Genomic DNA, 22212 nt, shown 5'->3' with positions numbered 1-22212 from the left:
CTGGGTGTGCAAGTTGTTGACAGTCCACACTGTAGAAAGGAAAAAAGATTGGCATCCCTTATTTTGATGAGTCAGAGTTGTGCAACAAAAAAAGAAAGTGTCCAATGAAGCAAGAAGAAATCCCAAACTCACACCCAAAATAGCCTGATGAGGTATCCAAGTTCGAAATGAGGTGATGTTGCTAAATATTCTCAAATCTCCAGAGAGCTATATCAACCCATGAGAAGTGCACATTTTAGTGACACCAGCAGACGAGAAACGGCACAAGGTTAAAAGAAAAGTACAAATCCATCTCAGTCACTGAGAATTTTTCAGCATGTTGGAAAGTCAGAGACAGGTAAACTGACTGAAGCTTGTGAAGCATCACAAAGTCCTCTTTGAAATCATGAAATCACAAAAAAGTCAAGAATCTGACACTGAAAAGTTCATTCACAGTGAAAAACATCATCCCCTATTAAGCCACAATATTAAGCTTTAATTCCAAAGGGACTGATTTGGTACAAAATCCATCTCAGGATATTTCTCTTTGCAATACTCCTCTTTGAAACACTCCTCTTTTAACGCTGCCTCTCTCTCTCTCAGCCGGTCTCTCTTCTTTTAAGCAGCTTAAATCAGATTACAGCAGTTCACAATGACAGGGACCCTCATCAAGCCCTCCATCAATAACTGACAGTCCATCATCGACTTCCTTTCTTGCTGGTGGTCAGACCTGTCAATTCTTCCAATATCAGCGTTGATGCTCTACTGTCCAGTAGATGTAGATCTTGCAGTCTAAAGGCAACGGGACTCCGTCTGTGCCAAACCTTTCATTCTAAAACTCACTACCACAGCAAACGCACAGTGCAGAGAGATCCATAAACTCTGGATAGAGGATTGCATGTGTCTAGACTAAGGAAAGAGGGTGGAGACTGTGAGATGCATTCACATGGAGAGGAGGAGACAGAGCTGTGTGTGGCGAACAGCATCAGAGTGTGCATGCTCAATTCAATTTGAGATTACATGGCCCTGGGGGAGATACTTGTTGCTTTGTATGATGACTCACATACATGTGCTTGACAACATTGTGTGTGTGTGCACAAGTGCTAATATTCTTATGACATGTTACATTCTTGCTCATAAAACCAAACTGTAGATTTGCTTTGTTCTCATTTAGCATCATGCAATGCAACTGCAACAACATCATCATCCTCGCTTAGGTCCTAAAACCAGGCTAAAGATTTGTTTAACACAATCATTGCCCCAAATTCGCAGCAATTCAATCTCACCTCATTTTCATATGCTTTCGCACTAATCACTTAAAACTCCACCCGTTTTATTATTCCATCACCGTGTTTACTGCGCCTGACTGCTACAGCACAAACAACATGTGAAAGACACATTAGCCAGATGAGCTGTGTTTTGCCCAAGGCATTTCTGCACCACCAAGAATCTGACTAACTGACTGGCTGGAGCTTATGTGGCCACATCGGATGTTACTCGACCACTGAATGCTGCTGCTGTTGTGTTCTCAGCAATGTTAACACAGAGATACCTCATTGGATTTGATTTCAGCGGGTTTGCATTTGTCACTGGGAAATGTGTGTATATATGAGCCACGCTTACGGTGTGGCCCAAAAAAATCTGGGCTTTTTGATGCACCAGATACAGTAAAGACAACTGACAGCACTGCATTACCATGGCAACACTATTCATGCCAAATGCAAGCCCAACAAATTCAACCTCTCCAATTCTCATGGGCTTACTGCACCACCTGATGGTCTGCAACCTGCATGACAGTCTATGCACAATGCATGGCTACATAAGAAAATTGAAATAAATGAAGCAAAACAGCTTTCCTTTACCGTTCACTGCCTCAATCATTTGAACTGAGAGTCATTCTTCCATCCAGAGTGGGCTTTAATTACAAACACTGACAGCAATCATAGTAGTGCAGAAGAGAAGCAGAAACCCTTGTTTTGCCACCCAATAGAAATCAAACAAAATGGGAAAAGATAGAAATCACAAAGAAATAATGTCCACCAGCCCACAGTGCTATGACATGGTAAAGTCACCACCAGTTTATATACTTACCGACTGGTTTTTTGGCATGTTGGAGGATTTCTGTTAGGAATACCAGTGGTTCAGTTGAGTTATTCCTTAAGTATCTACATCATACCAATGTACCCACTGTTTCTTTAGAATGAGCTCCACTATGACCTGAAGGTACACTACAATGTCAAAGAAATCAAATAAGATCATCTATTCTACAACTTTAACCTAGTTTCAAATGTAGTTTTCACACAAATGGCCTTGGTTGTCAATAAGGGATGGCCATTCTTGATCAGTGGGCCATTAATAATATGGCCTCCCACTTAAGTGGGAACAGATGCTTGCCTACTATTGGCAACACCACAGTAGCATTTTTCCCATACTAGTGAAACATATCATAAATATCTTAATCAAGTCTTTAAAGTGTCACTTATTAGTTATAGAAAAGATAACAACAACTGGATTATGAATAAATTACTTTTTTTGTTGAAGACTGTGCGATAATTCATGTAGTGTAATTTATCTGTCTTGGTGAAATTTGTAACGTTAATGTCTGTGAAAAAAGTGCTTTTATATTAGGTTGCAAAAGCATATTTCCCCCTAAATGCAACACTACGCAATAACTTCATGAACGACAACCATATGCAAAAACGATCAACTGAAGTCCGACGAAAACATTGTATGCACCTGCACTGCACAGCGTGAAAGCACCACGATGAAATATGTAAGAAACTTGCAAGAAAGAAACACATTTCCTTCATTTGTGTTAAGAAGTTCGTCATTCTGGCTCTGTTTGACGTCAGGTGTAAACGAAGTGGTTCAATTCACCAGCAGATTAACCAAAGTTACTCCATAAATGTTGATGTTATCGTTTGCTAAATGCAATCTCAGCTAACGATAAAACCGCGGCATATGCGCGGCAAATGTAAACACTCTCAAAAGTAACCGCAATTTAACAGACAAATTGCATCCAGGCAACGACAAACAAAACGTATAACAACAACTGTGTTCGTGGGTGTAGTTAGCAGTGGACAAACGATACGCTATGACAAAAGAGTTGGCTAGCGTTAACTGCTAGCATTCAGTATTAGCATGCGTTGAATGTTAGCAACAAACCTTAGCTTTCCCAGCCTCTATTTTCCTCTGCCGTTCATCTTCGTCCATCTCTTGGTTTAAATAAAACGAATAAAAATGTAGGACATGCGTCCTAATTCAACTGATAAGTACAACAATCCTTCACTTTGCATAAGTTAGCTAAAACAAAATCTTTGAGCTTCCTTTGGACACAACTGTCAACAGATAATATTCAATATGGCCGCCAAGTCAGTTCAACTCCGCCCTTATCGAGTTTCCTTGAATGAATGGACCAATCAAATCGTTGAGCTCCACGTCTTCAGCCAATGGAATTTATGTCGGTTAAATATATTCGCGCACGCCTAATAAGCCACCTCCCACCAGTCAAAGCCAGAGCCAGGTTGACCAATCAAATGTCTGTGTCGTGTCGCCAATCTTAGATTGACGGCTCTTGTAGCCAATCAGAACAGGCTAAAACAAAACATACCTCCGCTCACTTCCAATGTTTTGAAAGTGAAGGATGCTTCACTGGCTGAGTTTCGTTGGCAATGAAACAACTTTAAACCTTAAACTGACACTAACTTCACCTCGGTGGCGAAAGCAGGAGTTACTGCAAAGACTCAGGGTTTGAACAAATTGTTTTACACATCACTTTTGAGGACTATTAAACTAGTGCCAGAGAAAAAACATTGCAGATAACTAACAGCACTTAATCAATCTCCTATTTACTCTTTGTCTGTGTGAGAAGTGTATCATTTCTTGTGTTTTGTTTGTATTTGCTATCCTCCGTGTAGGAGGAATCAACAACAGGAATACAAGTCTTACTTTACAGCCCGCCTCCACAGTTTCCACTTTACCAGCAGGCCCCTGTTCTTTCCTCCCTGCACCCTGCACCTCTGCACTTCATCCAACCGACTGTATGACACTCTGCATTTAATCCCCCAACCCCCCCAGATCTGTTACTGTGTTTCCCTGTAGTGTATTTAATCTTCTTTTCATCCTCCTGATCCCCGTCTTCTCATCTATTTTTGCCCCTCTACATGTTAGGTGATTATATTGACACTGCTATCCTGACTTGCGGTGGGTTCAATTATAATGCTAGTGCCAATTAAATATGCAGTAGAAGTGATTATTCCCGCTTGACCCTCTCCCTCTCTCTCTCTCTCTCATTCTCTGCAGCTACCACAGCAGCCTGCCACCATCATACAACATCTGCATAACAACAGCAGCCTCTGATTGCTCAGATTCCCCAGCCTCCGCCCCATCCAGCACCACGTTGATGGTACTCAACTACAAATACTGAGCAATCCTATGTCAGTCTCCCTTATTTCATTAGTTTGTATATGTATATGGGTTTTGAACACAGATATGGTGGAATTGATGCACTGATGCACCAGATCACAATGCACAGTTCGATGCTGAAAGCCCTTCCTCGTACGGCCCTGTCACCACCACCGACTACATGTCTTGGGCAAGTACATAGTTATTCCTTAAGACACAAGAGGTATCAACTCCGGCCCTTCACAAAAATATCCGCTCTGGCTCTCAACAAATCTGTATTTCGGGAACGGTTACCATGGCAACCCTGTTTTTGTAAGGCCAGACGTCAAACCAATGCGAAGTTCTGTCCATCATCATCATCATCATCATCATCATCACTATGGTCCTAACCCTGCAGCACCACACCTGCCTCCCATCACCCAACCTACATGACTGCCAGAGGCGCAGTCTGTCCCAGCAGGACACACAGAGGGACATATTTCTTTGTATTTTTAGGCATTTTTCAATGACAATTATAATTTTTCTTCCTGTCTGTCTTCTTTCACTAACAGTTTTTTTTTTACTATATCAGTTTTTTCCACAGCAATGACATGTACTCATTAGTATGCATGTATGCACATCATTCTGTCAGTGCCTCGCCTTAAACCCAAAACGATGACAGTAAGTTGAACTGAAAACCAGTGACACTGAAAAAAACATCTTAAAAAAGAAAAAAGAAAGACACGAGGAAAGAATCAGAAGCTTTTTTTTCAGCACCAAATATTTGTTTTATTGCCAGATCTTTTTTTTTTTTCAAACACAGATGTTGCAATGTCAATGTTTCCTGTGTATCTTACAGTTTGCAACTTGCCAGATAACCTTCAAAAATCTTGTTGTAATTGTGCTATAGTGTCCATAGCTTGGTCCAGTAGATGGCGCCGTTTTCCTACTTTTGCAGAAAGACACAGAAATCTGGGTATTTTAGAGATTCTTTCTCTTTTTGCAATGGCTGTCCAGCTGTTAAAAATGTAGCCAACATTGTATATGTTCACTTTCATGACTCTCTTAGACATTGTTAAATGTTTCTTTTCCTCCTCAATGTCATAAAAAAAAAAAAAAGGTTTTCAAATCAAAAACAGCCACTCTATGAGCTCATGACAAAACATCCTTGAGAACTGACTTGGTTCTGACCCAGACTGTGTGTCATGAGTTATCGGAAGCTGAATTTTAACGACCCACTACAGTAATTTACATTGAATTTAATTCCGCCCCCTGCTGTTTTAAAAGCCAAGTGTGTCCTGTGATCTTCCGGCTGCTCTTCCTTCTGCGGTTCCTGCGCGTCACAGTGGACCATATTGGATGAAATATTTATTCACACAGCCACGCGTGGTTTTCACAGACGTCTTACAAGGGTACACAGTTGAGAGATATGTGAGATTTCACATGCCAATAATGAACCGGACGGCTGCAGTTTCTGTGCAGACGGGAACACAAATTCCAGGAAAGAGTGTCGGTTGGTGGGACTGGTCCAAGGGGGCATCAAGATCAGCTGTTTGCTTCTTCTACCACTCCAAAAATAGATTGAAATGTACACCTAAGTACAGTTTACTGTAATCAAGCTTAGATACATTACAACAACAACAACAACAATAACATTAAAGATCTAAAATATCCACATGACTTAACAATATGTTTATTTACACAAGTTACAGTCACATCAAGTGGTGGTGACACAAACTTCCTCCGCATCAGTTCAGCATTGTCAGACTTTAATGAATGTTTTCGATGACCTCTGCATCACACTGTATCACATTGCTCTGAAAACATGTTTGATTTAAGAGAAACATTTTTTAACATAAGCAAAGGAAACGTAGATCCCCTCGCCTCCTTCACTTTCATACTGTTTGTTCGTAAGCTTCTTCTTCGGGACATTGTTTTCCAAAGGAGGTTCCAGGAAGTTCCAAGCTTAAAAACCCATCCGTTTTGGTTACATGCCAGTGATATGTGTTAAAAACATGTCTGTAAATTGGGTGAACCGACCCATTGACAGCACGAGCACGACCAGATTCATTAAGGTTTAAAAGGTCGGTCAGGTGAAAGTGTTAAATCCGGCCTTATTGTGCAAAGGAATGCCCTCGGCTCCTCTGAACTCCTCTGCAATGTCATCGAACGTGCGACCTTTCGTCTCTGGGAGGCGAAACCAGGTGAAGGTGAAGGCGAACAGAGCCACAATCATGAAGAGGAGGTAGACGTACGCGCCGCAGAGTTTCTGCATGGGAAGGAGAGACGGTATTAGTTTTATTGGGGGACTTGATGTATTTAACCCAAAAGTGGTCTGTTAAGATCAAAACCTTTTCGAGAAGGTTTTGGCTCAAACGGCAACGTAATGGCACCGTGTGAGCAACAGCCTCCCATAAAGTAGATGAAACATTCACAGGAAAGAAGGAAAACACAAAAGGCATTAAACACATTTACATACGGAATGAGGAAAACAAAACAGTTGTTTGATTTGATTCCTCGGTTTCTGTTTCAGGTTGGCTGCCATCTCTGCAGCGTTATACTGAACAGATGTTTCCCTGGTTACCTGTTAATTTGATCACTATTATTTCATCCTGACTTTAAAGGATTTAAGAAATAGATTTATACAGATTACACAATTTATGTCTGTTTTAACAGTTGACCAGTATACTCTTGTATATACCAGAATGAACAGATTTATAGCTTGTATTTAACAGCCACGTCTCCAAGGTGTAAGGGGGAACTCGCATAAGAAAACAAGAAAGCCTCCCCTGAAGTTTGACTCACTCATACGACGCGCAGGCCAAAAGTATAAACCCACCAGCAATGGAGGGAAGAGGAGTGCCAGAACAAATTTCCCTCCCCAGTTCAGCATGCTGGTGAAGGCCATGGCGATGGGTCTGCCAGGCTGGTCGAACAGCTCAGCGGCGATGAACCAGGAGATGGGACCAGGGCCCAGCTCGTAGGCCGAAATCAGGCAGAAAACCAGCAGGACCTGCAGGCTGCGCAGCTCTGGGACCAGGTGCTGGACGGACAGGTTGATGTTTTTAAAGGTCAACATAATCAGGGCTTCCATGCAGCAGCAAACATGTCGGCGGTTTTCAAAAACGTAATGCATTTGAAAAGTAGGATCCTGATCTTCAAACAACCAGGACTGGAGTTAAAATCATTCTATAAACTGTACCAGAGTTTGTTTTAATGTCATTTTGACAAATTGGACGGCAGGGTGGTCAAACATTAAATATCTTGAATGGAGCTTTTCCAGCACAAAATGAAAAAAAGAATCACACAGAATGATCTTACCAGGACAGAGTCGACTATGGTCATGAGTAGGTTGCACACTGCTATGGAGATGAAACCAGTCAGGAGCAGCCTCCGCCTGCCTGCCCTTTCCATCAGGAAGAACTTGAAAGGAAAGAACAACACAGTGGTAACCCTGCTCACATTTCTTCCATCCTTTTCAAATAAAAAATGCAACACTATCCTGTTGTGGCCCAAGCTGTTAAACCATTCATGAGGAAATGGTGATCGCACTTACATCTTTAATTCAAGATTTTGGTGCAGTTTGTGGCAAAATCTGCTAAATCTGACTCAACGACAACAACCTGTGTTTTTAACATTTACTGATAAGACGGTTGAGTTTATGCTGAGCAGCTAATATATTAATATAATGAATATTGAATTTTTAATAAAACCGCATGTAAGCCAAACATGGAGGACGGAAACTGCCTGTCAGTTTTTTTGTTTTTACGATAATTTCATACTTATTGCAAAAACAACAACAACATGTATTAATTTATGTTGAATATAGAAATAGAAACGGAATAAAGTGATCACTAAAATGGAAAATTAAATTGGAAGGTAAATAAATAGGTGAAATAATACAAAGGGAAGCTAATTAAAACAGATATATCAGTGTCTGTCATATTTTAGGAATTCAAAATGCCTACATTTATTTTTAATATCATTTTTGGTGCCCTTAATGCCATATTTTTTTAATTAATTCAATTATTTATTTATTTATTTATTTTTGATTTTGGCAGCTTCAGTCCCTTATAAATCAGGAGCTGAAATTTAAAGTTACCACTGGATTTCGTACTCACTGCGACCAAAGTGAAGGTCACATTGACAGCGCCCACGCCCAGCGTCAGGTATTTGGCCTCGTCAAACTTGGCCTGGAACATTCTGGTGGAATAATTGATGATCTGAAAGAAAAGAGCGTGGATTTCTTTGAGCTAAGTGGGTCACTGGGACGTCTTTCTATGTTTTTAGGAACACGGGTGTTGTCTTGACACACTGCCTCAGAATCTGAGAGCTGTGCCTAAATAAATGATTGAATAAAATCTGCAGCGCTGCAAGTGAAATATTCATCAGACAGGGAGTGAGCCAGACAACCTTCAACAATTGTTTTAGACTGACCGCATTGAATCCAGACAGCTGGCTGCCCAGATTGATGATGAGGACGATGATGATTGGCTGCTTGTAGCGGCGCTTCTTAAAGAACTCACTGATGGTGACTCCAGTCTGAGTGTGGGCGGCCTCCTCCTTCATTTCTTCCAGCTCAGCATACACCTTGTCTGTGTTGCCTTTCAGCCTCAGCAGGGCTGCAGAGTTAAAACAGAAACATCGTCTTTCAAGGAGCTTAATAGAGTGCATTAAAAGCACTTCCATCAGCCAAGAATGAATCTTCAAGGACATAACAAAGGTTCGTCAGCTCATCCATAACTATATGAAAGCAGACTCTCTCTGTATGACAGGTGCCATGTTGGAAATCTTGATTTTGTCATTTGAGAGGTGCAGTTAACACCAATCAGCAGCACACACCAGCTTCCGCCTTGCTTTCCTCTCCTTGGTTGATGAGCAGATAGCGAGGGCTCTCAGGGCAGAAAGGGAAGACCAGGTACTGTATCAGGGCCGGGATGATGGACAGGGACAGCATCATGGCCCAGTGATGCTCAGTACCCATCATTGTCTCCAGACCAGCCACCTGCAGCGAACACATACAGGATCCTAGTTACACAGCGTGACCAAGTATTCAGATACTGAAACTTTCTGTACTGTACCAGGACTTTTTTTCAACAAATATATTTCGTATTATGTTTTTAAGTTCTCAAATTAAGCTGCATCACAAGGAAAAATCACAAGCACATCCCAAAAGAAGGAGCCATGACTCTTTCAAGCACAAATTATGTAACACAAAAACAGCACTATGTTTAGTGTTTGTGAACGCAGCCCCAGGTCTGACTCCTCCTCCACCTGCCCCTAATCAAGGCCAGGTTATAAAATGCACCTGTTGGGCTTTGTTCCCTTTGGCTTCTCACTCCGTTGCAGCTGGTAGTGTTTGCTTTTTGCAGGTTGGTATTAAATGTGCACAAGTCATTATTTTTACGAAGCATTTGTTTGTTCATTCCCTTTGTTCTATCTCAAGACCTTGCACGTTGGCTGACCCTACTGTGGTGAAGCCCCATGCTTGCCCTGTCCACCTTGTTAAGTTATCCCATGTGATGCCACATACAAGAGCAGGGTCACTGTATCCGAAAACCTAATTTTAGTTGCAGCATTGTGAACCCTGTTTTTGTTGTTGTTGTCCTTTTTGTTTCTTAAACTACTTACTGGTTACTCTTACTGCTGCTGTCTTGCACCATTTGGTTTGTGTAGCCCATGAGGTTGGTTCGCTCATGTTTGTTTTTAATTCTTTTTATAGGCTTATTAGTTGTTCTTCCACTGAAACCGAGTGCCATATAGTTGGGAGGCTCTGCACGCTACACTTGAAGGAATTTATAAGATATAGACAATAAACCAACATCAACAGAGTGTGAAGCAAGAAGTGTTGAGGTCATGTCAAAGCTGTCTTCAGTATGCACTGGCGTGCAGAGATGTCTACTGAAATTGGCACGCTAACCAGCTAGCCCGGCCCGCCCTGCCGAAAGCTGAAGGCCCCCGTAGTTTCAGCGAGGAGATGCAAGAGTGAGTTTGCTTAGATGTCCGAAAAAGGAGATTTTTCTACTGCCATTTTCCTCACTAAAAAGAATTTTACAACCAAACACCTCCTGATTTGCCAAGTCTCTTTCTTTTAAAGAAATAAGACTAACTTTATTGCCTTGTTAGCTCGTCATAAAACACACTCCATTTATGCTTGACATTCAAAATATTCGTGTTTTTGTCTGATTGGGGTTTCGCCTTTTCACAATCGCGTCTGATTTGGTTGAAAATCTTCAATTAACCAAATAAGATGTGGAAATATTGCTACTCCATTGGCTGTTTTTGCCTGCTGTTGATGCCGATGGCTACAGCAAAGAGTTGCAAGTTCAGTAAAGTGAAGTTAAGTGCATGTGAGAAAAGCGCACTAGGACACAAATATAGATTGCATTTTCTTTGCTGTGACTTCGAGCACAGTCCTCACCATTCCCACCAGGATGCCCGAGGCAAAGGACACTTGGTTTAGCGTAGCGAAAGCCCCTCTGAGGTTTGTGGGCGACACCTCCTGGATGTAGAGCGGGTTAAGGCTCATCACCAGGCCGCAGAAGAGACCGAACACCAACCGTCCCAGGATGAGAACCTCAAATGACTTGCTGACTTTGGAGGCAGACATCAGACAGGCTCCCACCACAGAGAGGCAGTTAACTATGAGGATGGAGTTACGTCTGGAGGGGAAGACGAGAGAAATGAAAAGATCACAAAAAGAAACTCGATGGATATTATTGGGAAAACTTGTTTTCTTTTTACCTTCCATAAGAATCTGCCAGATATTTGACACCCAGCGAGCCCAGCAAGGCTCCGAAGTCCTTGATGCTGACAGAGAGCGACCACAGGAGAGTCAGGCTGTGATCTGGCATCGACTGGTTGTGCCTGGCTCTCCAGGTGTGGTTGAAGAACTCCTCGATGATCTGAACAGTTGTGGAGGCAAAAGACGAGCAACATCAGGAAAAACAGTGAAAATGTGATCTAATGAATTATATTTCTAACACTGGTCAAATACATTCCCAATAGCTATTAACAATCAAACAAGTGTGATACCAAAAATACAACAATCTCGGCATATCCAGATATTGCAGTTCATATGTGGGTATATGTTAAAGGGGAATACTAACTGATGACACTCAAAATGATATCGACTAACATGGTGTCATATTATATTCTCCCCAGCTCTGGTCCGCTTGTCTCACCTTGGCTGGAGCGTTGACGTTGCCGGTGTGGTAGCCGATCTGCAGGGAGCCGAGAACCGCGGCCAGGATGGAGGTCAGGAGTGTGGCTGTCAGATGGCTCTGTGACAACGTTCGGGTCAGTGACATTTATTTTGTTATCTTGTAACTTATCTAACATAGTAAGTGGCAAATAAACATGATCAGCATTTAAGCAGGCTTCCTCAAGACACCCTTGGTTTTAATAATTTGAAGAAAAAACATGCAAAATGGAAAACTTGCTGTGTCTCTTTGATACATTTTAAGACGAGTGATGGATGTTGGATTACACATTAATGAAATCATTGCTAAGTGGGGTCACTGGTCAGCGTCTGACCTCGCTGACCTCCGAACATAAACGACCCTACGACTATTTGTAAAGGTCGAAGGTGGCAGGAATCACAGTATTTTCACACACTGCCAAGATGTCCAGAATTTAAATTACCACAAGTGAGTGTCAGCGCTCCGTCTGTCAGACTGTGTGAATTTGTAGAAAAAAGGCCGAAACAAACGAACCTCCTGAGACGCCATTTGTGTGGGTTGTGTGGTATCAGTCCCTCAGGATGCTGGAGCATTTATCTTCTGACTTCCTCTGCTGTGAAACACACACATTGTGGACAGTCGCGTTATGTAATAATATAGCAAGGAGCATATCATAAAGCAACACTATGTAGACATTGGCATTTTGTGCGATTTGGTGCCCCCCACAGTTTCTGAGTGCAACACCGCTGTCATAATAACAGATCCCAGGTCTGTAACAGTTTGTCAGACATAATGTAAGTGCTAACTATGAGCGTAACTCATGGTGTGTCTGAGACAGTGACACCATTCATCCTATCACGAGACACTGTGACATCAAAATGATTTTGAAGCTGTTACTTTAAGCCAAAGTGGATATCTTAAACGATTCCTTAACGACAGCTACATTAATTTTTCGATGGTGTTTAGTTAGATTTTTAAAAAACATTTTCATGCTCTCCAATCAGCATCCAATCAAATCTTATTAACAGATTCAGTTTCCATAATTGGGCAAGAAAAGTATCCTGTGTGCTTCAAAACACAGAATACGAGGAAGCAAGTATGAATCGAATAATCGCTGTTAAGAATTTAAAAAGGGGCACAAATACATCATAAAGTATCTTGTTAGAAATTACAAATACTTTCTTATCAAATGTAGGAAAATACGTGTTAGAGAATGCAAAAAGGTATTCTATACAGGCTGATAATAATGCATTTTAGCCATTAAGAGTCTAACAATGGGTTGGATTTTCTTGGGGAGCCCCGCAATTAAAATCAAGTCATTATTTGGTGTCATTTAGTTTATCAGTCAAGTTAACTCTGTGTTTACTTTATCTGATCGTTTAGCCTTCTGCAGTTTTGCATCAGACATAGATCAACGGAGAAGCATCCAACATATCTCACATTTTGAATGTTTTACTGGTAATTGGTTGTGAAGGCAGCCAATTATCAATGAAAGAAATTTGAATCCCTTGCGATGTTTACTTACCTGTGCCGTGGAGTAAAGCAGACCGCTTGTCTTGTCCAAAGTATGAATCGAAAAAGGAGATCCAGTTAGTTGTCAATGTCAGGTGAGTAATGGCTCATAAGAATTGGCCGCGTAACGTCTAGACTCTGACATATACAACAATAGTGTGTACAGTTACTTTGCACGTTGAATATTGAAGTAAAATCAAACATTTGATTAAAATAAAAAAAAATCTTACATGTACCAAAAGACTGTGACAACTGACAACAGCTTTTTTTCTTTCATTTGGTAATGATAGTCCATAGTAACACCTCTTATCAGCTGATTATTACGTAATTATGCATGCAGTAAAGAACTCATATTGATTATCTACTTTTTATATTAACATCTATATCAATATATTCTTTGAGTTCTCACCACCGGTCCTGAGTTGATCCCGTCTTTATCCCTGAGTGTCAGATATGAATGTGTAAATTTCCCTCACCACTCCTGGAAACTGAACGTACACACACACACACACACACACACACACACACACACAAGCTGGACACAGTGAGTCCAGTGATGAAGTCACACACAGCTGGTGAATTTGGGGCAGTCCTGACAGAATGGCCACAGCGGGGCCTCCTCTGGTTCTCATGGACCAGCTGACCGGCATCCTGAGCTCTACCTGACTCAGGATCAGTTCATCTTCTGCGCACAAACCTCATTAACCCTCCTAGACACAACAAAACTGTCCCCAGGTCAGGAGCTAACAGGCAGTTTGTTGGCATTTGGAGCACTGAGTTGGCAATAACACAGCTACATGCTTTAGCTTTATGTCTCTGTGTGTAGTTGTGGGTAACTTTGTCCTGTGATGTAGAAATAAACCTTCTTCCAATTTCCCCCCTGAACTGAGTAGAAAAGCCAAGTTTGCTCTGTAATTTGCAACTTAATTTTATAATTTGGTGTGTGTGTGTGTGTGTGTGTGTGTGTGTGTGTGTGTGTGCGTATGTGTATGTATGTGTGTCTGTGTATATGTATATGTATGTATTGTTCTCGTTACCTGCATAATACTGACCAGAAAGTCACCCCGGTCAGAGAGAACTCTGCATCCCTGTAGTGAATATCTGTCTCCTCTGGTCAGTGAATATAAAACTCACCTGAGCCAGCCACAGAACTGGACCTGAAAGATAATTTTTTTTCTTCTACAGTACACACACACACACACACACACACACACACACACACACACACACACAAACTTGCCACTTGAGCAAATCCAAATGGGCAGCAACTGCTTTTTCACTGCCGACTTGTTCTAGCCAAATAAATAAAATTATGGAGAAGAAAGATGAGCGTAATCATAATGTGAGAGTGCCGAAACATTCCCCAGCGTCACCACAAACCACATCATTTGTGCATGAGTGAAACATCTACAAAGAATATTAAGTGGCCCCTGAGGCCAGGAGGTGATGAAAAGCAGATAATTTGCTCTGGCTCTTATTCGAGAAAAAAAAACAAAGTTCTTCCATAAAATTTTATACTTTGAAAACAGCCAGTTTTTCAGATCTTAATTTCTTAAGTTTGGAATTACCAAACTGCCGATCTTTTTCAAGCATTAAATATCTCCAATCTTTCAATCATTCTGCAGTCCAACAAAAATCCAAAAAAACACCCAGTTTTACTTCCACTTCTTGACAGCTGACTTTCTCTAAATTCACTGAAAGCAAACTATGATTTAGTCCTGAATGTACTTGCGTCATGCGGTTTACTTTTAATTCTTTGTTTACAATAGAAATCTACCGACAAAACCAGCCTGATGTCACAGAACTATGTCATGTTACGAGCAAAAAAGAAGAGCGTAAAGAACAGTTAGCATCGGGGGGTAAAATGCGTCGTCCACCTGCAAGCTCTGTTCCTGCAGGGGAGTTCTCAATCAGTGTGTGGATACGCCTGTCTGGAGCATGACCTCTGACCCCGGAGCTCTGGCCTCCTGGCAGGCGACCCCCTGACCCTGTGTTCAGGCTGCTTCGCAGGTGCTGGGCATCAGGCACAAATGGTGCGCAGTGTGCACAGTCCTCCCCCTCCGACCGCTAATGTTTAGTTATCGCACAAGCTAATGGCCCTCTCTAATTATCTGTAATGGTGTTCAAGATCTGTTTCTAAGTGTTTCAATGCACCCAAAACAAAAAAAAAAAACCCTCATAATTGGCATAACATGTGGCAAATTTCAAATAATTGGTTGTCGTTTTGGCTAATTCCTACGTGCACAGATGACTCATGATTCTCCATGTGGTTAATTTAGACTTTTACTGAATGAGAGACTGGATCTAGACATGCTGAATCAGCATAATCTTAGTCATGACCTTGTTATGTTTTCACCTGTGTCTGTGTGATTTGATTGGTTGGTTGGTTGGTGGGTTGGTTTGTCGGCAGGATTATACAAGAAATATTGAACGGATTTCCACAGAAATTTCTCTCACTTTCTTAACGTTGGGAGAGCAGAAGAGTTCTCTTTAATTTCTCAGAGAATAATGTAAGGATCTTGATGAGAACAATTATTCAGGTAGCTGGTATCCAGAAGTTATTCTTTTAGTTTTATTGCATTTGAGGGGAATATTTCAGGTCATTCCACGCCTCCTTCCCGACATCATGTCGGTGCATATTAAGCACGGCAGATTTAACGAGATGGAAACAGACACAGAGGGAGACTGAAACAGGGAGAAAAGGCGTGTTAGTATCTCGTGTCTGCAGCCCTCTGCCTGGATTTTCTTATTTTCTCACTTTGTCGCTGCTCGAGATGCTTTACCAACCCAAAATATGGATATTTGCTGTCCTGGGAATGAGACTCAACAATCGACTATCTTGGTGTTCACGACCAGCTGGGAGAAATCCTGCTGATTGTACCTTTAAGTTTAAGAAATGTCCTTCCGAGAGATAATTTTTGCTTTTATACTTTGAGTGAATTTCAGAGCCTGTACTTTTTTTTTTCACTTTTAATCAAGTAAAGAATTTGAATCAGTTCTTGTTTTACCACAGTCTTTTTTTCCACCTCTGCTGGTATCTGAGTAAAATGTAATGCTGATCCTAGATCTGGTAACCTTGATCTGTGGTTAAGCAGTTATGAGAGGTTTAAAATTTAGAGTAATGCGAGGCTACCAAACCCGATAATGGATTTGATTGGATTCAATTAAATGGGACTATTGACCCTTTAAGATATCACACATTGATAGAAAACACTGGTTATAAACGTCTCTAAACCACGACATGCAGCACCTGTATTGCCCACAGGTCACTTTCAAAAACTTCAAAATTCCACTCCTCACCTATGAAACCCCTTCACCAACCCACCTCACCTCCACCCCCAACTTCAACAAAGGAGAAAACGTGTGCACACACACACAGACACACACACACACACACACACAAACACACACACGCACACATGCACATACATCTCGAAGCAGCTGCGTCATTATAAAACTCTTTTGAACTCGACACTGGAAGTCAAATGCCACATGTGTCAGTACAAGACAGATGTACTGCAGCTGCCTCTTGGCTCCAATTTCATCTGTGATACAACCCTCTCTCCCCCCCTCAATTTCCCAAAAACTACCTCCGCCCCCCCCAATCACCAGCGACCTCCTCCTCCCATCTTGCACTGACAACATCCGCACCTTTGAAGTCGCATCACTAAATCAGAGCATCTCACTCCGCACACACAAATCAACAGCTGTGTGTCTCTGTCGTAAGTCTGAACATTCAAACAAGGGGGGGACCATTAACTACTTATTTATAGCAACCAGAGAGTCCATATTTAGTCATTTGTAATGTTTTTTTGTTTTTTTTTTTAGTCCTCCTTTCTAACGATTAATGTCAGTTCATGAAATTACTAGTTTGGATGATTCCATGTAGTGTGTGTAAACCCACACAGGGTTCAGAGTGAGTTTGCAGACCTGCAGTGAACAATCTTCACCATTAGGGGTCAGTACTGATCTCCTTCTCTCGCCCTCAGAGAGCCTCTGTTACAGCTCTAAATGCTTTCCATTGCAGAAGAGTGGTCTTAAACCCAGCAGAAAACCGAATCAAAATCAGTTTTAAATTATGGTCGATTTTGTTGTTGTTTTCTGGCGCGATTGTATCACAAGTGCATCTAAGAAAAACACATATTTCATAGTTTCAAAGCTTCTAAAAATACTCATACACTTGTAGTATCATCTTCATATGCCTGTTCAAGAGATACATAATGGCTTTATCTGATGATTTGATGCTCTGGCAGCTAAAATCAGCTCCCGATGGTGTTGCGCCTCAGTCACTACAACATGGAGGTGTTATCAGTTTTTCTGAATGTAGAGCAACCACAGACCTTTTCCTCTTTATGGCAGCTTTAATGGAGACCTATTGTGCTTTTTATTGTCTTTATATGTTCTTGTTCATGTAAAAGGTCTTGAAACTTAAAAAGGTCAAAGTCGCACTGGCAGAAGTTCTTCTCTCCCACAGAAAACACGGTTCCTGAAACACCTCGTCAACGCTTTTATTGTAATTCCTTGACTTCATAAATCGCACTACGTCACAATGTCATACATTAGCATAATTTATGCCTTGCGGCTACTTTGGCATGTTAGAATCGATTTTCAGCACAGCTGCCCTGTTGTTGCTGGTGCTGGCTCAGACGTGTGTGAGCTGACCAATCAGAGGAGATGGTGCCTTAAAAGAGACACAGTGTTTTGAACAGAGGGAGAATACATTGCTGCAGAAAAAAACACTTTTTGAGCACTAAAGTATGTAAACCTGTTCTCATAGTTACCCAAACCTTGAAATGAGCATAAAATGTCTCCCTTAAATTTATGTTACAGCTCAGGAGGGAAATAACACAACACAGGTGTGAGCTTCTGCTGTGTGCCAAGATGCAATTCAGTGTTTGAGTTTAAAAACAGCTTCTTTTTTTTTTTTATTCCTCTTTTTGTTCCATTCTTTTGTAAAGTCTTGTGCGTTCGTATTGTGACGCAGGCTCAAATAGCTGAAGAAATAAGGCCAAGACTGAAGTGGAGAAGCATTTTCGTTTTTTTATTGCTTAGCCTCATAATTTACATCGACCAATTTCACCCAAAGACAACAGTGTTCTGCTTTCCAGCAGATCTAATTTCTTCAGCTACGAATAAGAAATATTGTCGAAAACACTTTGACACGGTCTTGACAAGCCTGCTGTGGCTCTGCAGTGGAAAAGTGGCCGGAGACGCAGAAAGACAATCTGGGCTCTCTCCCTGTCGGACTGACAGTCATCTGTAAGCCGCCTCCACTAGACGTCCCCCATCGTGATTAGCAGTGATTACCAGCCTGTTAGGTTGTTTTAGATCTCTCTAGTGTGCAGTGTCTGGAAGCACTTCAGCAGACACACAAGCCCAGTGTTCAAACCTGGACCGGAGCAGGCACTCGGGAGTTTCTTTTCTCTTTCTTGGCACAACTGTCCAGTTCAAATTAGACCTGACTGGACCTGTGATTGTGGTGGATTAAGTACCACATACTGTAGACATTCCTGACCGTGTATAGCGATGATGGCAGGGATCGTAAAACACGAGCTGAAATAGTCAAATAACCCCACCGCAGATAAAATAAACAGCGCTCAGAGCTGATAACATCCAGTCTGGTCTAAGCATTTCAATGTTGTGAATTAGCTACTGTAACAGCCTAATGTTTGACACAATGTAAACAGTGAAATGTATACAGTATATATATTTTTTTTTACAATAAGCCAGAATGACGGAGAAGTAAGTGAACACCCACAAGCCCCACAATGAAACCTAGTACAACAAACAAACAAATAAAGGTTATTGTACATATTTACAATAGGAGCCTTTTTTGTCTCACGTTGCAGCTACTCTTGGAAAAACACGACTTGAATAGAAAAAAAAAAAATACACAAACATACAAACTATAGCAAACTCATAATTCTCCAATTCTGAAACTCAATTGTTCCCAAATGTGAGGAGGCAATTTTATTTTTTACATTCCAAAACTTCTGTTTCTCATGTTTTTCCCCCTCCCTGCTCAATCATTTTCCTATTAATCGAGGCTCTGGGGGATATTTGTAAAAGACTTACTGCATTGTCTTACATAAGGTGGCAACGCTCCACGTACGTGTGTTGGTAAGTGTCTCACAGAGCAGGCCTGACATCAACTGTTGGAGGATGGACAATGAATGTGTTTGCATACACAAAATGTACTCGGATATTACTGGGGTGACTCAAATATTTATTTTAGGAACAAGCATTTGTAAATGCCACATGGTGTTTACAATAAGTGGGATAAACGTGAATGTGACAGCTGAAATGAGCCGATGTTAGCGGGATGCCGAGCCATGTAAACATCTTACTCCATTTACTGGTCAGGTTTAGTCATCTGTGCCACCTTTTTTTTTCCTGGTACCACTTAAAAAATATTTAAAAAAAAAACTCTCTGGACTGGAATCTGTTTTGGAAAAATAAAATCCCCACCAGGGGGTCTTTGTCAGAGGTTTGCAGATGTTGTCATTTGTTAACGAAGCCAGGAGCCTTCGATGAACCCGGTCACCAAACACACAAAAAATATTCAGAAAACGTGTGGAGTTCAACATTAAGATAACCGAACTCTTTAACTGTTTTTCAGGTTTGACTGTGTACAAAATGAATACTAACATTAACTTAGTAGAGTAATATTCCTAGGCACACTGACTTACATACAACTACACGTAAAAAAAAAAAAAAAAAAAACGGTGACACAAGATATGTGTAAACTAATTGCCTTCATTGTGGATGAACTTAAAGCTGCATTAATCAATACTTCTTACACGGTGTATCAATGCCACAGACAAACCCTCAGATTTATCACCCATTCTGCAGCTGTTTTAGTTTCTTTTAAAGGTGTAATTTGTATAAAAATGTCCAGAACTCAGAAGGAAGCTCCAAAACTGTAACCGCTTACTGCTGCTAACTACACAGGACTTCCTACTCTTTGCTGTAGGTATCTTCAGCTGTGGCGACTAGCTTCTGTTAGAAAGTAGCTCAGTTAGCCGTGGAGCTAAGTAGCGCTATTAGCTCATTAAGCTAAAACTCTAGCCATATCTTACAAAGTCACTGTTTTCAGGGAACTTTCACTATGTAGTACCGTCTCAGCGCTGTTACCAGGCTATATGCTACCTACTCAGCACCAAACAACAGACAGAGAAAGTTATTAGGTAACTGGTGCACAAAGCATTGCATTTAGCTGCTAATGAACCGGATATGTCCCGTAGAAGATGGTGGAGACCAAAACTAAAGCTACAAAAAGTGTAAATATTGGACTTGGATGATAATGTTGCTCTGTGTTGGCCACATCTGTCTGGAGGCAGGATGCTAACATGTAGCCACAGCTCAGAGTTGCATGTCTCTGCTCTCTAGTGGTCAAAAGCTGATTAATGTAGCTCTAATATGTTCATACTCGCCACATGCATTTAGACATGTTTTACCTGCTCGGTGCTACAGTGTTAAGCTGCGTTAGTTTACCGTAAGTACTGTGCCAGTATTTGGGGGAAGAATGCATGACTTCAAAAGAACTTGTGTAACCTTTTTTTTTTTTTGTAACTATAATGTAATTTTTTTTGTTAGCACAAGCTTATTTAAAAGCTGAAAAATAATGGAAGCCTTAAGGCAACTTGTGCAGACAACATGCTGATATCTGAGAAAACTACAAACTAGAATATGACGGTTAGGGTTAGGGTCCATTACATTGGTTGGCAAACAAGCAAGTAATGACTTATTTTACAGCTAGCTTTCCCAACACTGGTATGATCCGAACAAAAACCAGACAACACATTGCTCACAAAGATTTGATTCCTAACCCAATATGTTAATGTCTTTAGAAAGTTCTGTACAGTGCAAGGGGATTCATACAGCTAATTCTGTGCTGATAAATCAGACTTCATGGTCACAGTTAATTCTAATACATGCCTTTACCTTAATACAGCATGCACACACACGACATTCGTTTGAATTGGCCTACATTGCTGTGGCTCTTCCTTATGGAGTTTTGTCTTTACTGAGCAACGTTTGGGCCGGATATCATCCACCGTGAACTCGTCTTTAGTGAGTTACTGCTGCCCTGTGAGTTGCTATATGTAACAAGGGGAATGTAAAATGAATTTCATAGCCACAAAATGTGTTTTTAGTGCCTGTTCCTGTTATGTGAGGACAGAACGAATCACAACAGCAGACTTAAACACGAGAGGAAATGTCATAACATACACGTCTTCCAGTGGTGAAGTCATTTTACAAATATATTCTCATCCTTACCTAGACCTTTTCAGTCACTTCAAGAGAAAAAAACAAACAAAAAAGAAACACGTACAAACAGATACAAATGTCAAACATAGGGAGAAGAAAGTGCAAATATTTTGGCGCCGCTTCGTTTTTTCTTTTCTTGTTTTTTTCTGTTCATCTTTTTTTTTGAACGTCAGGAACTTCTTTAATTTTTCTGCTCCACCTTTCTCTTTCCTGTCAGCAAGCGTACAGATGCCTTCCCTCTGTGCCCTCTGCTCTCGTCTCAGCTTCTAGATCCTTCTCTTCTCACACCAGACGACCTACTGGGAACAGAAAGAAAGGCACAAGAGAGGGAGAAAAAGAGAGAGAGAGAGAGATGGAGGGAAGGAGAACAAAAGAAAATGCATTCACCCATCTGTTTTGGTATCCTGCAGGCAGATGTGCTCCCTCATAGCTGCTGCGTAACAAGACAATGACATCGCTCAACGGGCGGAAGCTCATTCAGACGGACTCACGCACACAAAAATAATGTATGTAACATCTAAAGAATAAATCGAATTGAATACTTATTTAAAATATTATTTCTTATTCCTCTAAGGGCCCGGACAGACCACACCGACGTCAGAGAACTAGTGGTGATGAAGGCTGAGTGTTGTGTCCTCATGTTGCCTGAACCTTGGCTAAAAAGCTGCGTTTGAACACACTGGAAAGAGTTTCTTTGTCCATTGTCCATTAGTATTTTAACAAATCCATTTCAAACAACATGCTGGCTCAATCCCATTTCCGAATATGAACCCTACCCCTCGTTTGTATGTGCCCCCTTGCCCCTTTTGCTCCAAGAGGGTAGTTGTTGAAATCTCCTCTTATCAAATGGGACAATCCATCAAGACACTCATGCCATCATTAGTAG

General features: G+C 41.2%; 3 protein-coding genes and 2 long non-coding RNA genes across 21 annotated transcripts in view; 2 read left to right on the top strand and 3 right to left on the bottom strand.

Annotated features, from left to right (window-relative positions):
- The window catches only part of pcnt (pericentrin), a 34915-nt gene extending 31557 nt beyond the window's left edge, over positions 1-3358 (bottom strand). For 2 of the 5 annotated variants that reach the window (XM_030443741.1, XM_030443739.1), the window contains exons 1-2: positions 3145-3357; positions 2071-2100 (exon numbers count right to left, since the gene is read on the bottom strand). In XM_030443741.1, coding sequence (XP_030299601.1) covers positions 2071-2100; positions 3145-3192 — 78 coding nt within the window. In that variant the 5' untranslated portion in view covers positions 3193-3357. Of the gene's footprint in view, positions 1-2070; positions 2101-3144 lie in introns of all 5 variants that reach the window. The other 3 variants (XM_030443740.1, XM_030443742.1, XM_030443738.1) reach the window with 2 other exon arrangements.
- Positions 3359-3615: 257 nt separating this feature from the next.
- On the top strand, positions 3616-5892 carry LOC115597659 (uncharacterized). The gene is made up of 3 exons (XR_003987133.1): positions 3616-3727; positions 3897-4182; positions 4282-5892. It is a non-coding gene; the product is annotated as an uncharacterized LOC115597659 (long non-coding RNA).
- A 141-nt stretch (positions 5893-6033) lies between these two features.
- Positions 6034-13542, bottom strand: slc2a1c (solute carrier family 2 member 1c). Of its 5 annotated transcripts, none has more exons than XM_030443788.1 (12): positions 13465-13542; positions 13069-13098; positions 12078-12156; positions 11547-11645; positions 11107-11267; positions 10784-11024; positions 9205-9367; positions 8800-8984; positions 8484-8585; positions 7684-7785; positions 7202-7405; positions 6034-6631 (listed from the first exon to the last, which is right to left on the bottom strand). In XM_030443788.1, the coding sequence occupies exons 3-12, from the start codon at positions 12090-12092 to the stop codon at positions 6452-6454; spliced, it is 1452 nt and encodes a 483-aa protein (XP_030299648.1). In that variant the 5' UTR covers positions 12093-12156; positions 13069-13098; positions 13465-13542; the 3' UTR covers positions 6034-6451. The 5 variants fall into 5 exon arrangements, with proteins under 5 accessions (XP_030299648.1, XP_030299646.1, XP_030299647.1 ...); XM_030443786.1 differs by having other exon boundaries at positions 13069-13193; positions 13465-13507; XM_030443787.1 differs by having other exon boundaries at positions 13069-13103; positions 13465-13506.
- Positions 9680-22212, top strand: part of LOC115597657 (uncharacterized) — a 25378-nt gene continuing 12845 nt past the window's right edge. The window contains exons 1-3 of one of the 2 annotated variants that reach the window (XR_003987130.1): positions 9680-9734; positions 11527-11661; positions 21737-21830. This is a non-coding gene — a long non-coding RNA (uncharacterized LOC115597657). Of the gene's footprint in view, positions 9735-11526; positions 11662-21736; positions 21831-22212 lie in introns of those variants that run through there. The other variant, XR_003987131.1, reaches the window with a different exon arrangement.
- smoc1 (SPARC related modular calcium binding 1) overlaps positions 18076-22212 on the bottom strand; it is a 53409-nt gene continuing 49272 nt past the window's right edge. For 6 of the 8 annotated variants that reach the window (XM_030443780.1, XM_030443777.1, XM_030443776.1 and 3 more), the window contains one exon: positions 18076-21625. In XM_030443780.1, coding sequence (XP_030299640.1) covers positions 21586-21625 — 40 coding nt within the window. In that variant the 3' untranslated portion in view covers positions 18076-21585. The remainder of the gene's footprint in view (positions 21626-22212) is intronic. The other 2 variants (XM_030443779.1, XM_030443778.1) reach the window with 1 other exon arrangement.

The sequence above is a fragment of the Sparus aurata genome, chromosome 16 (genome assembly GCF_900880675.1).
Source record: "Sparus aurata chromosome 16, fSpaAur1.1, whole genome shotgun sequence".
Classification (NCBI taxonomy): Eukaryota; Metazoa; Chordata; class Actinopteri; order Spariformes; family Sparidae; genus Sparus; species Sparus aurata.
Note: the sequence above shows the minus strand (reverse complement) of the source record. Positions and strands in the feature narration are given on the sequence as shown.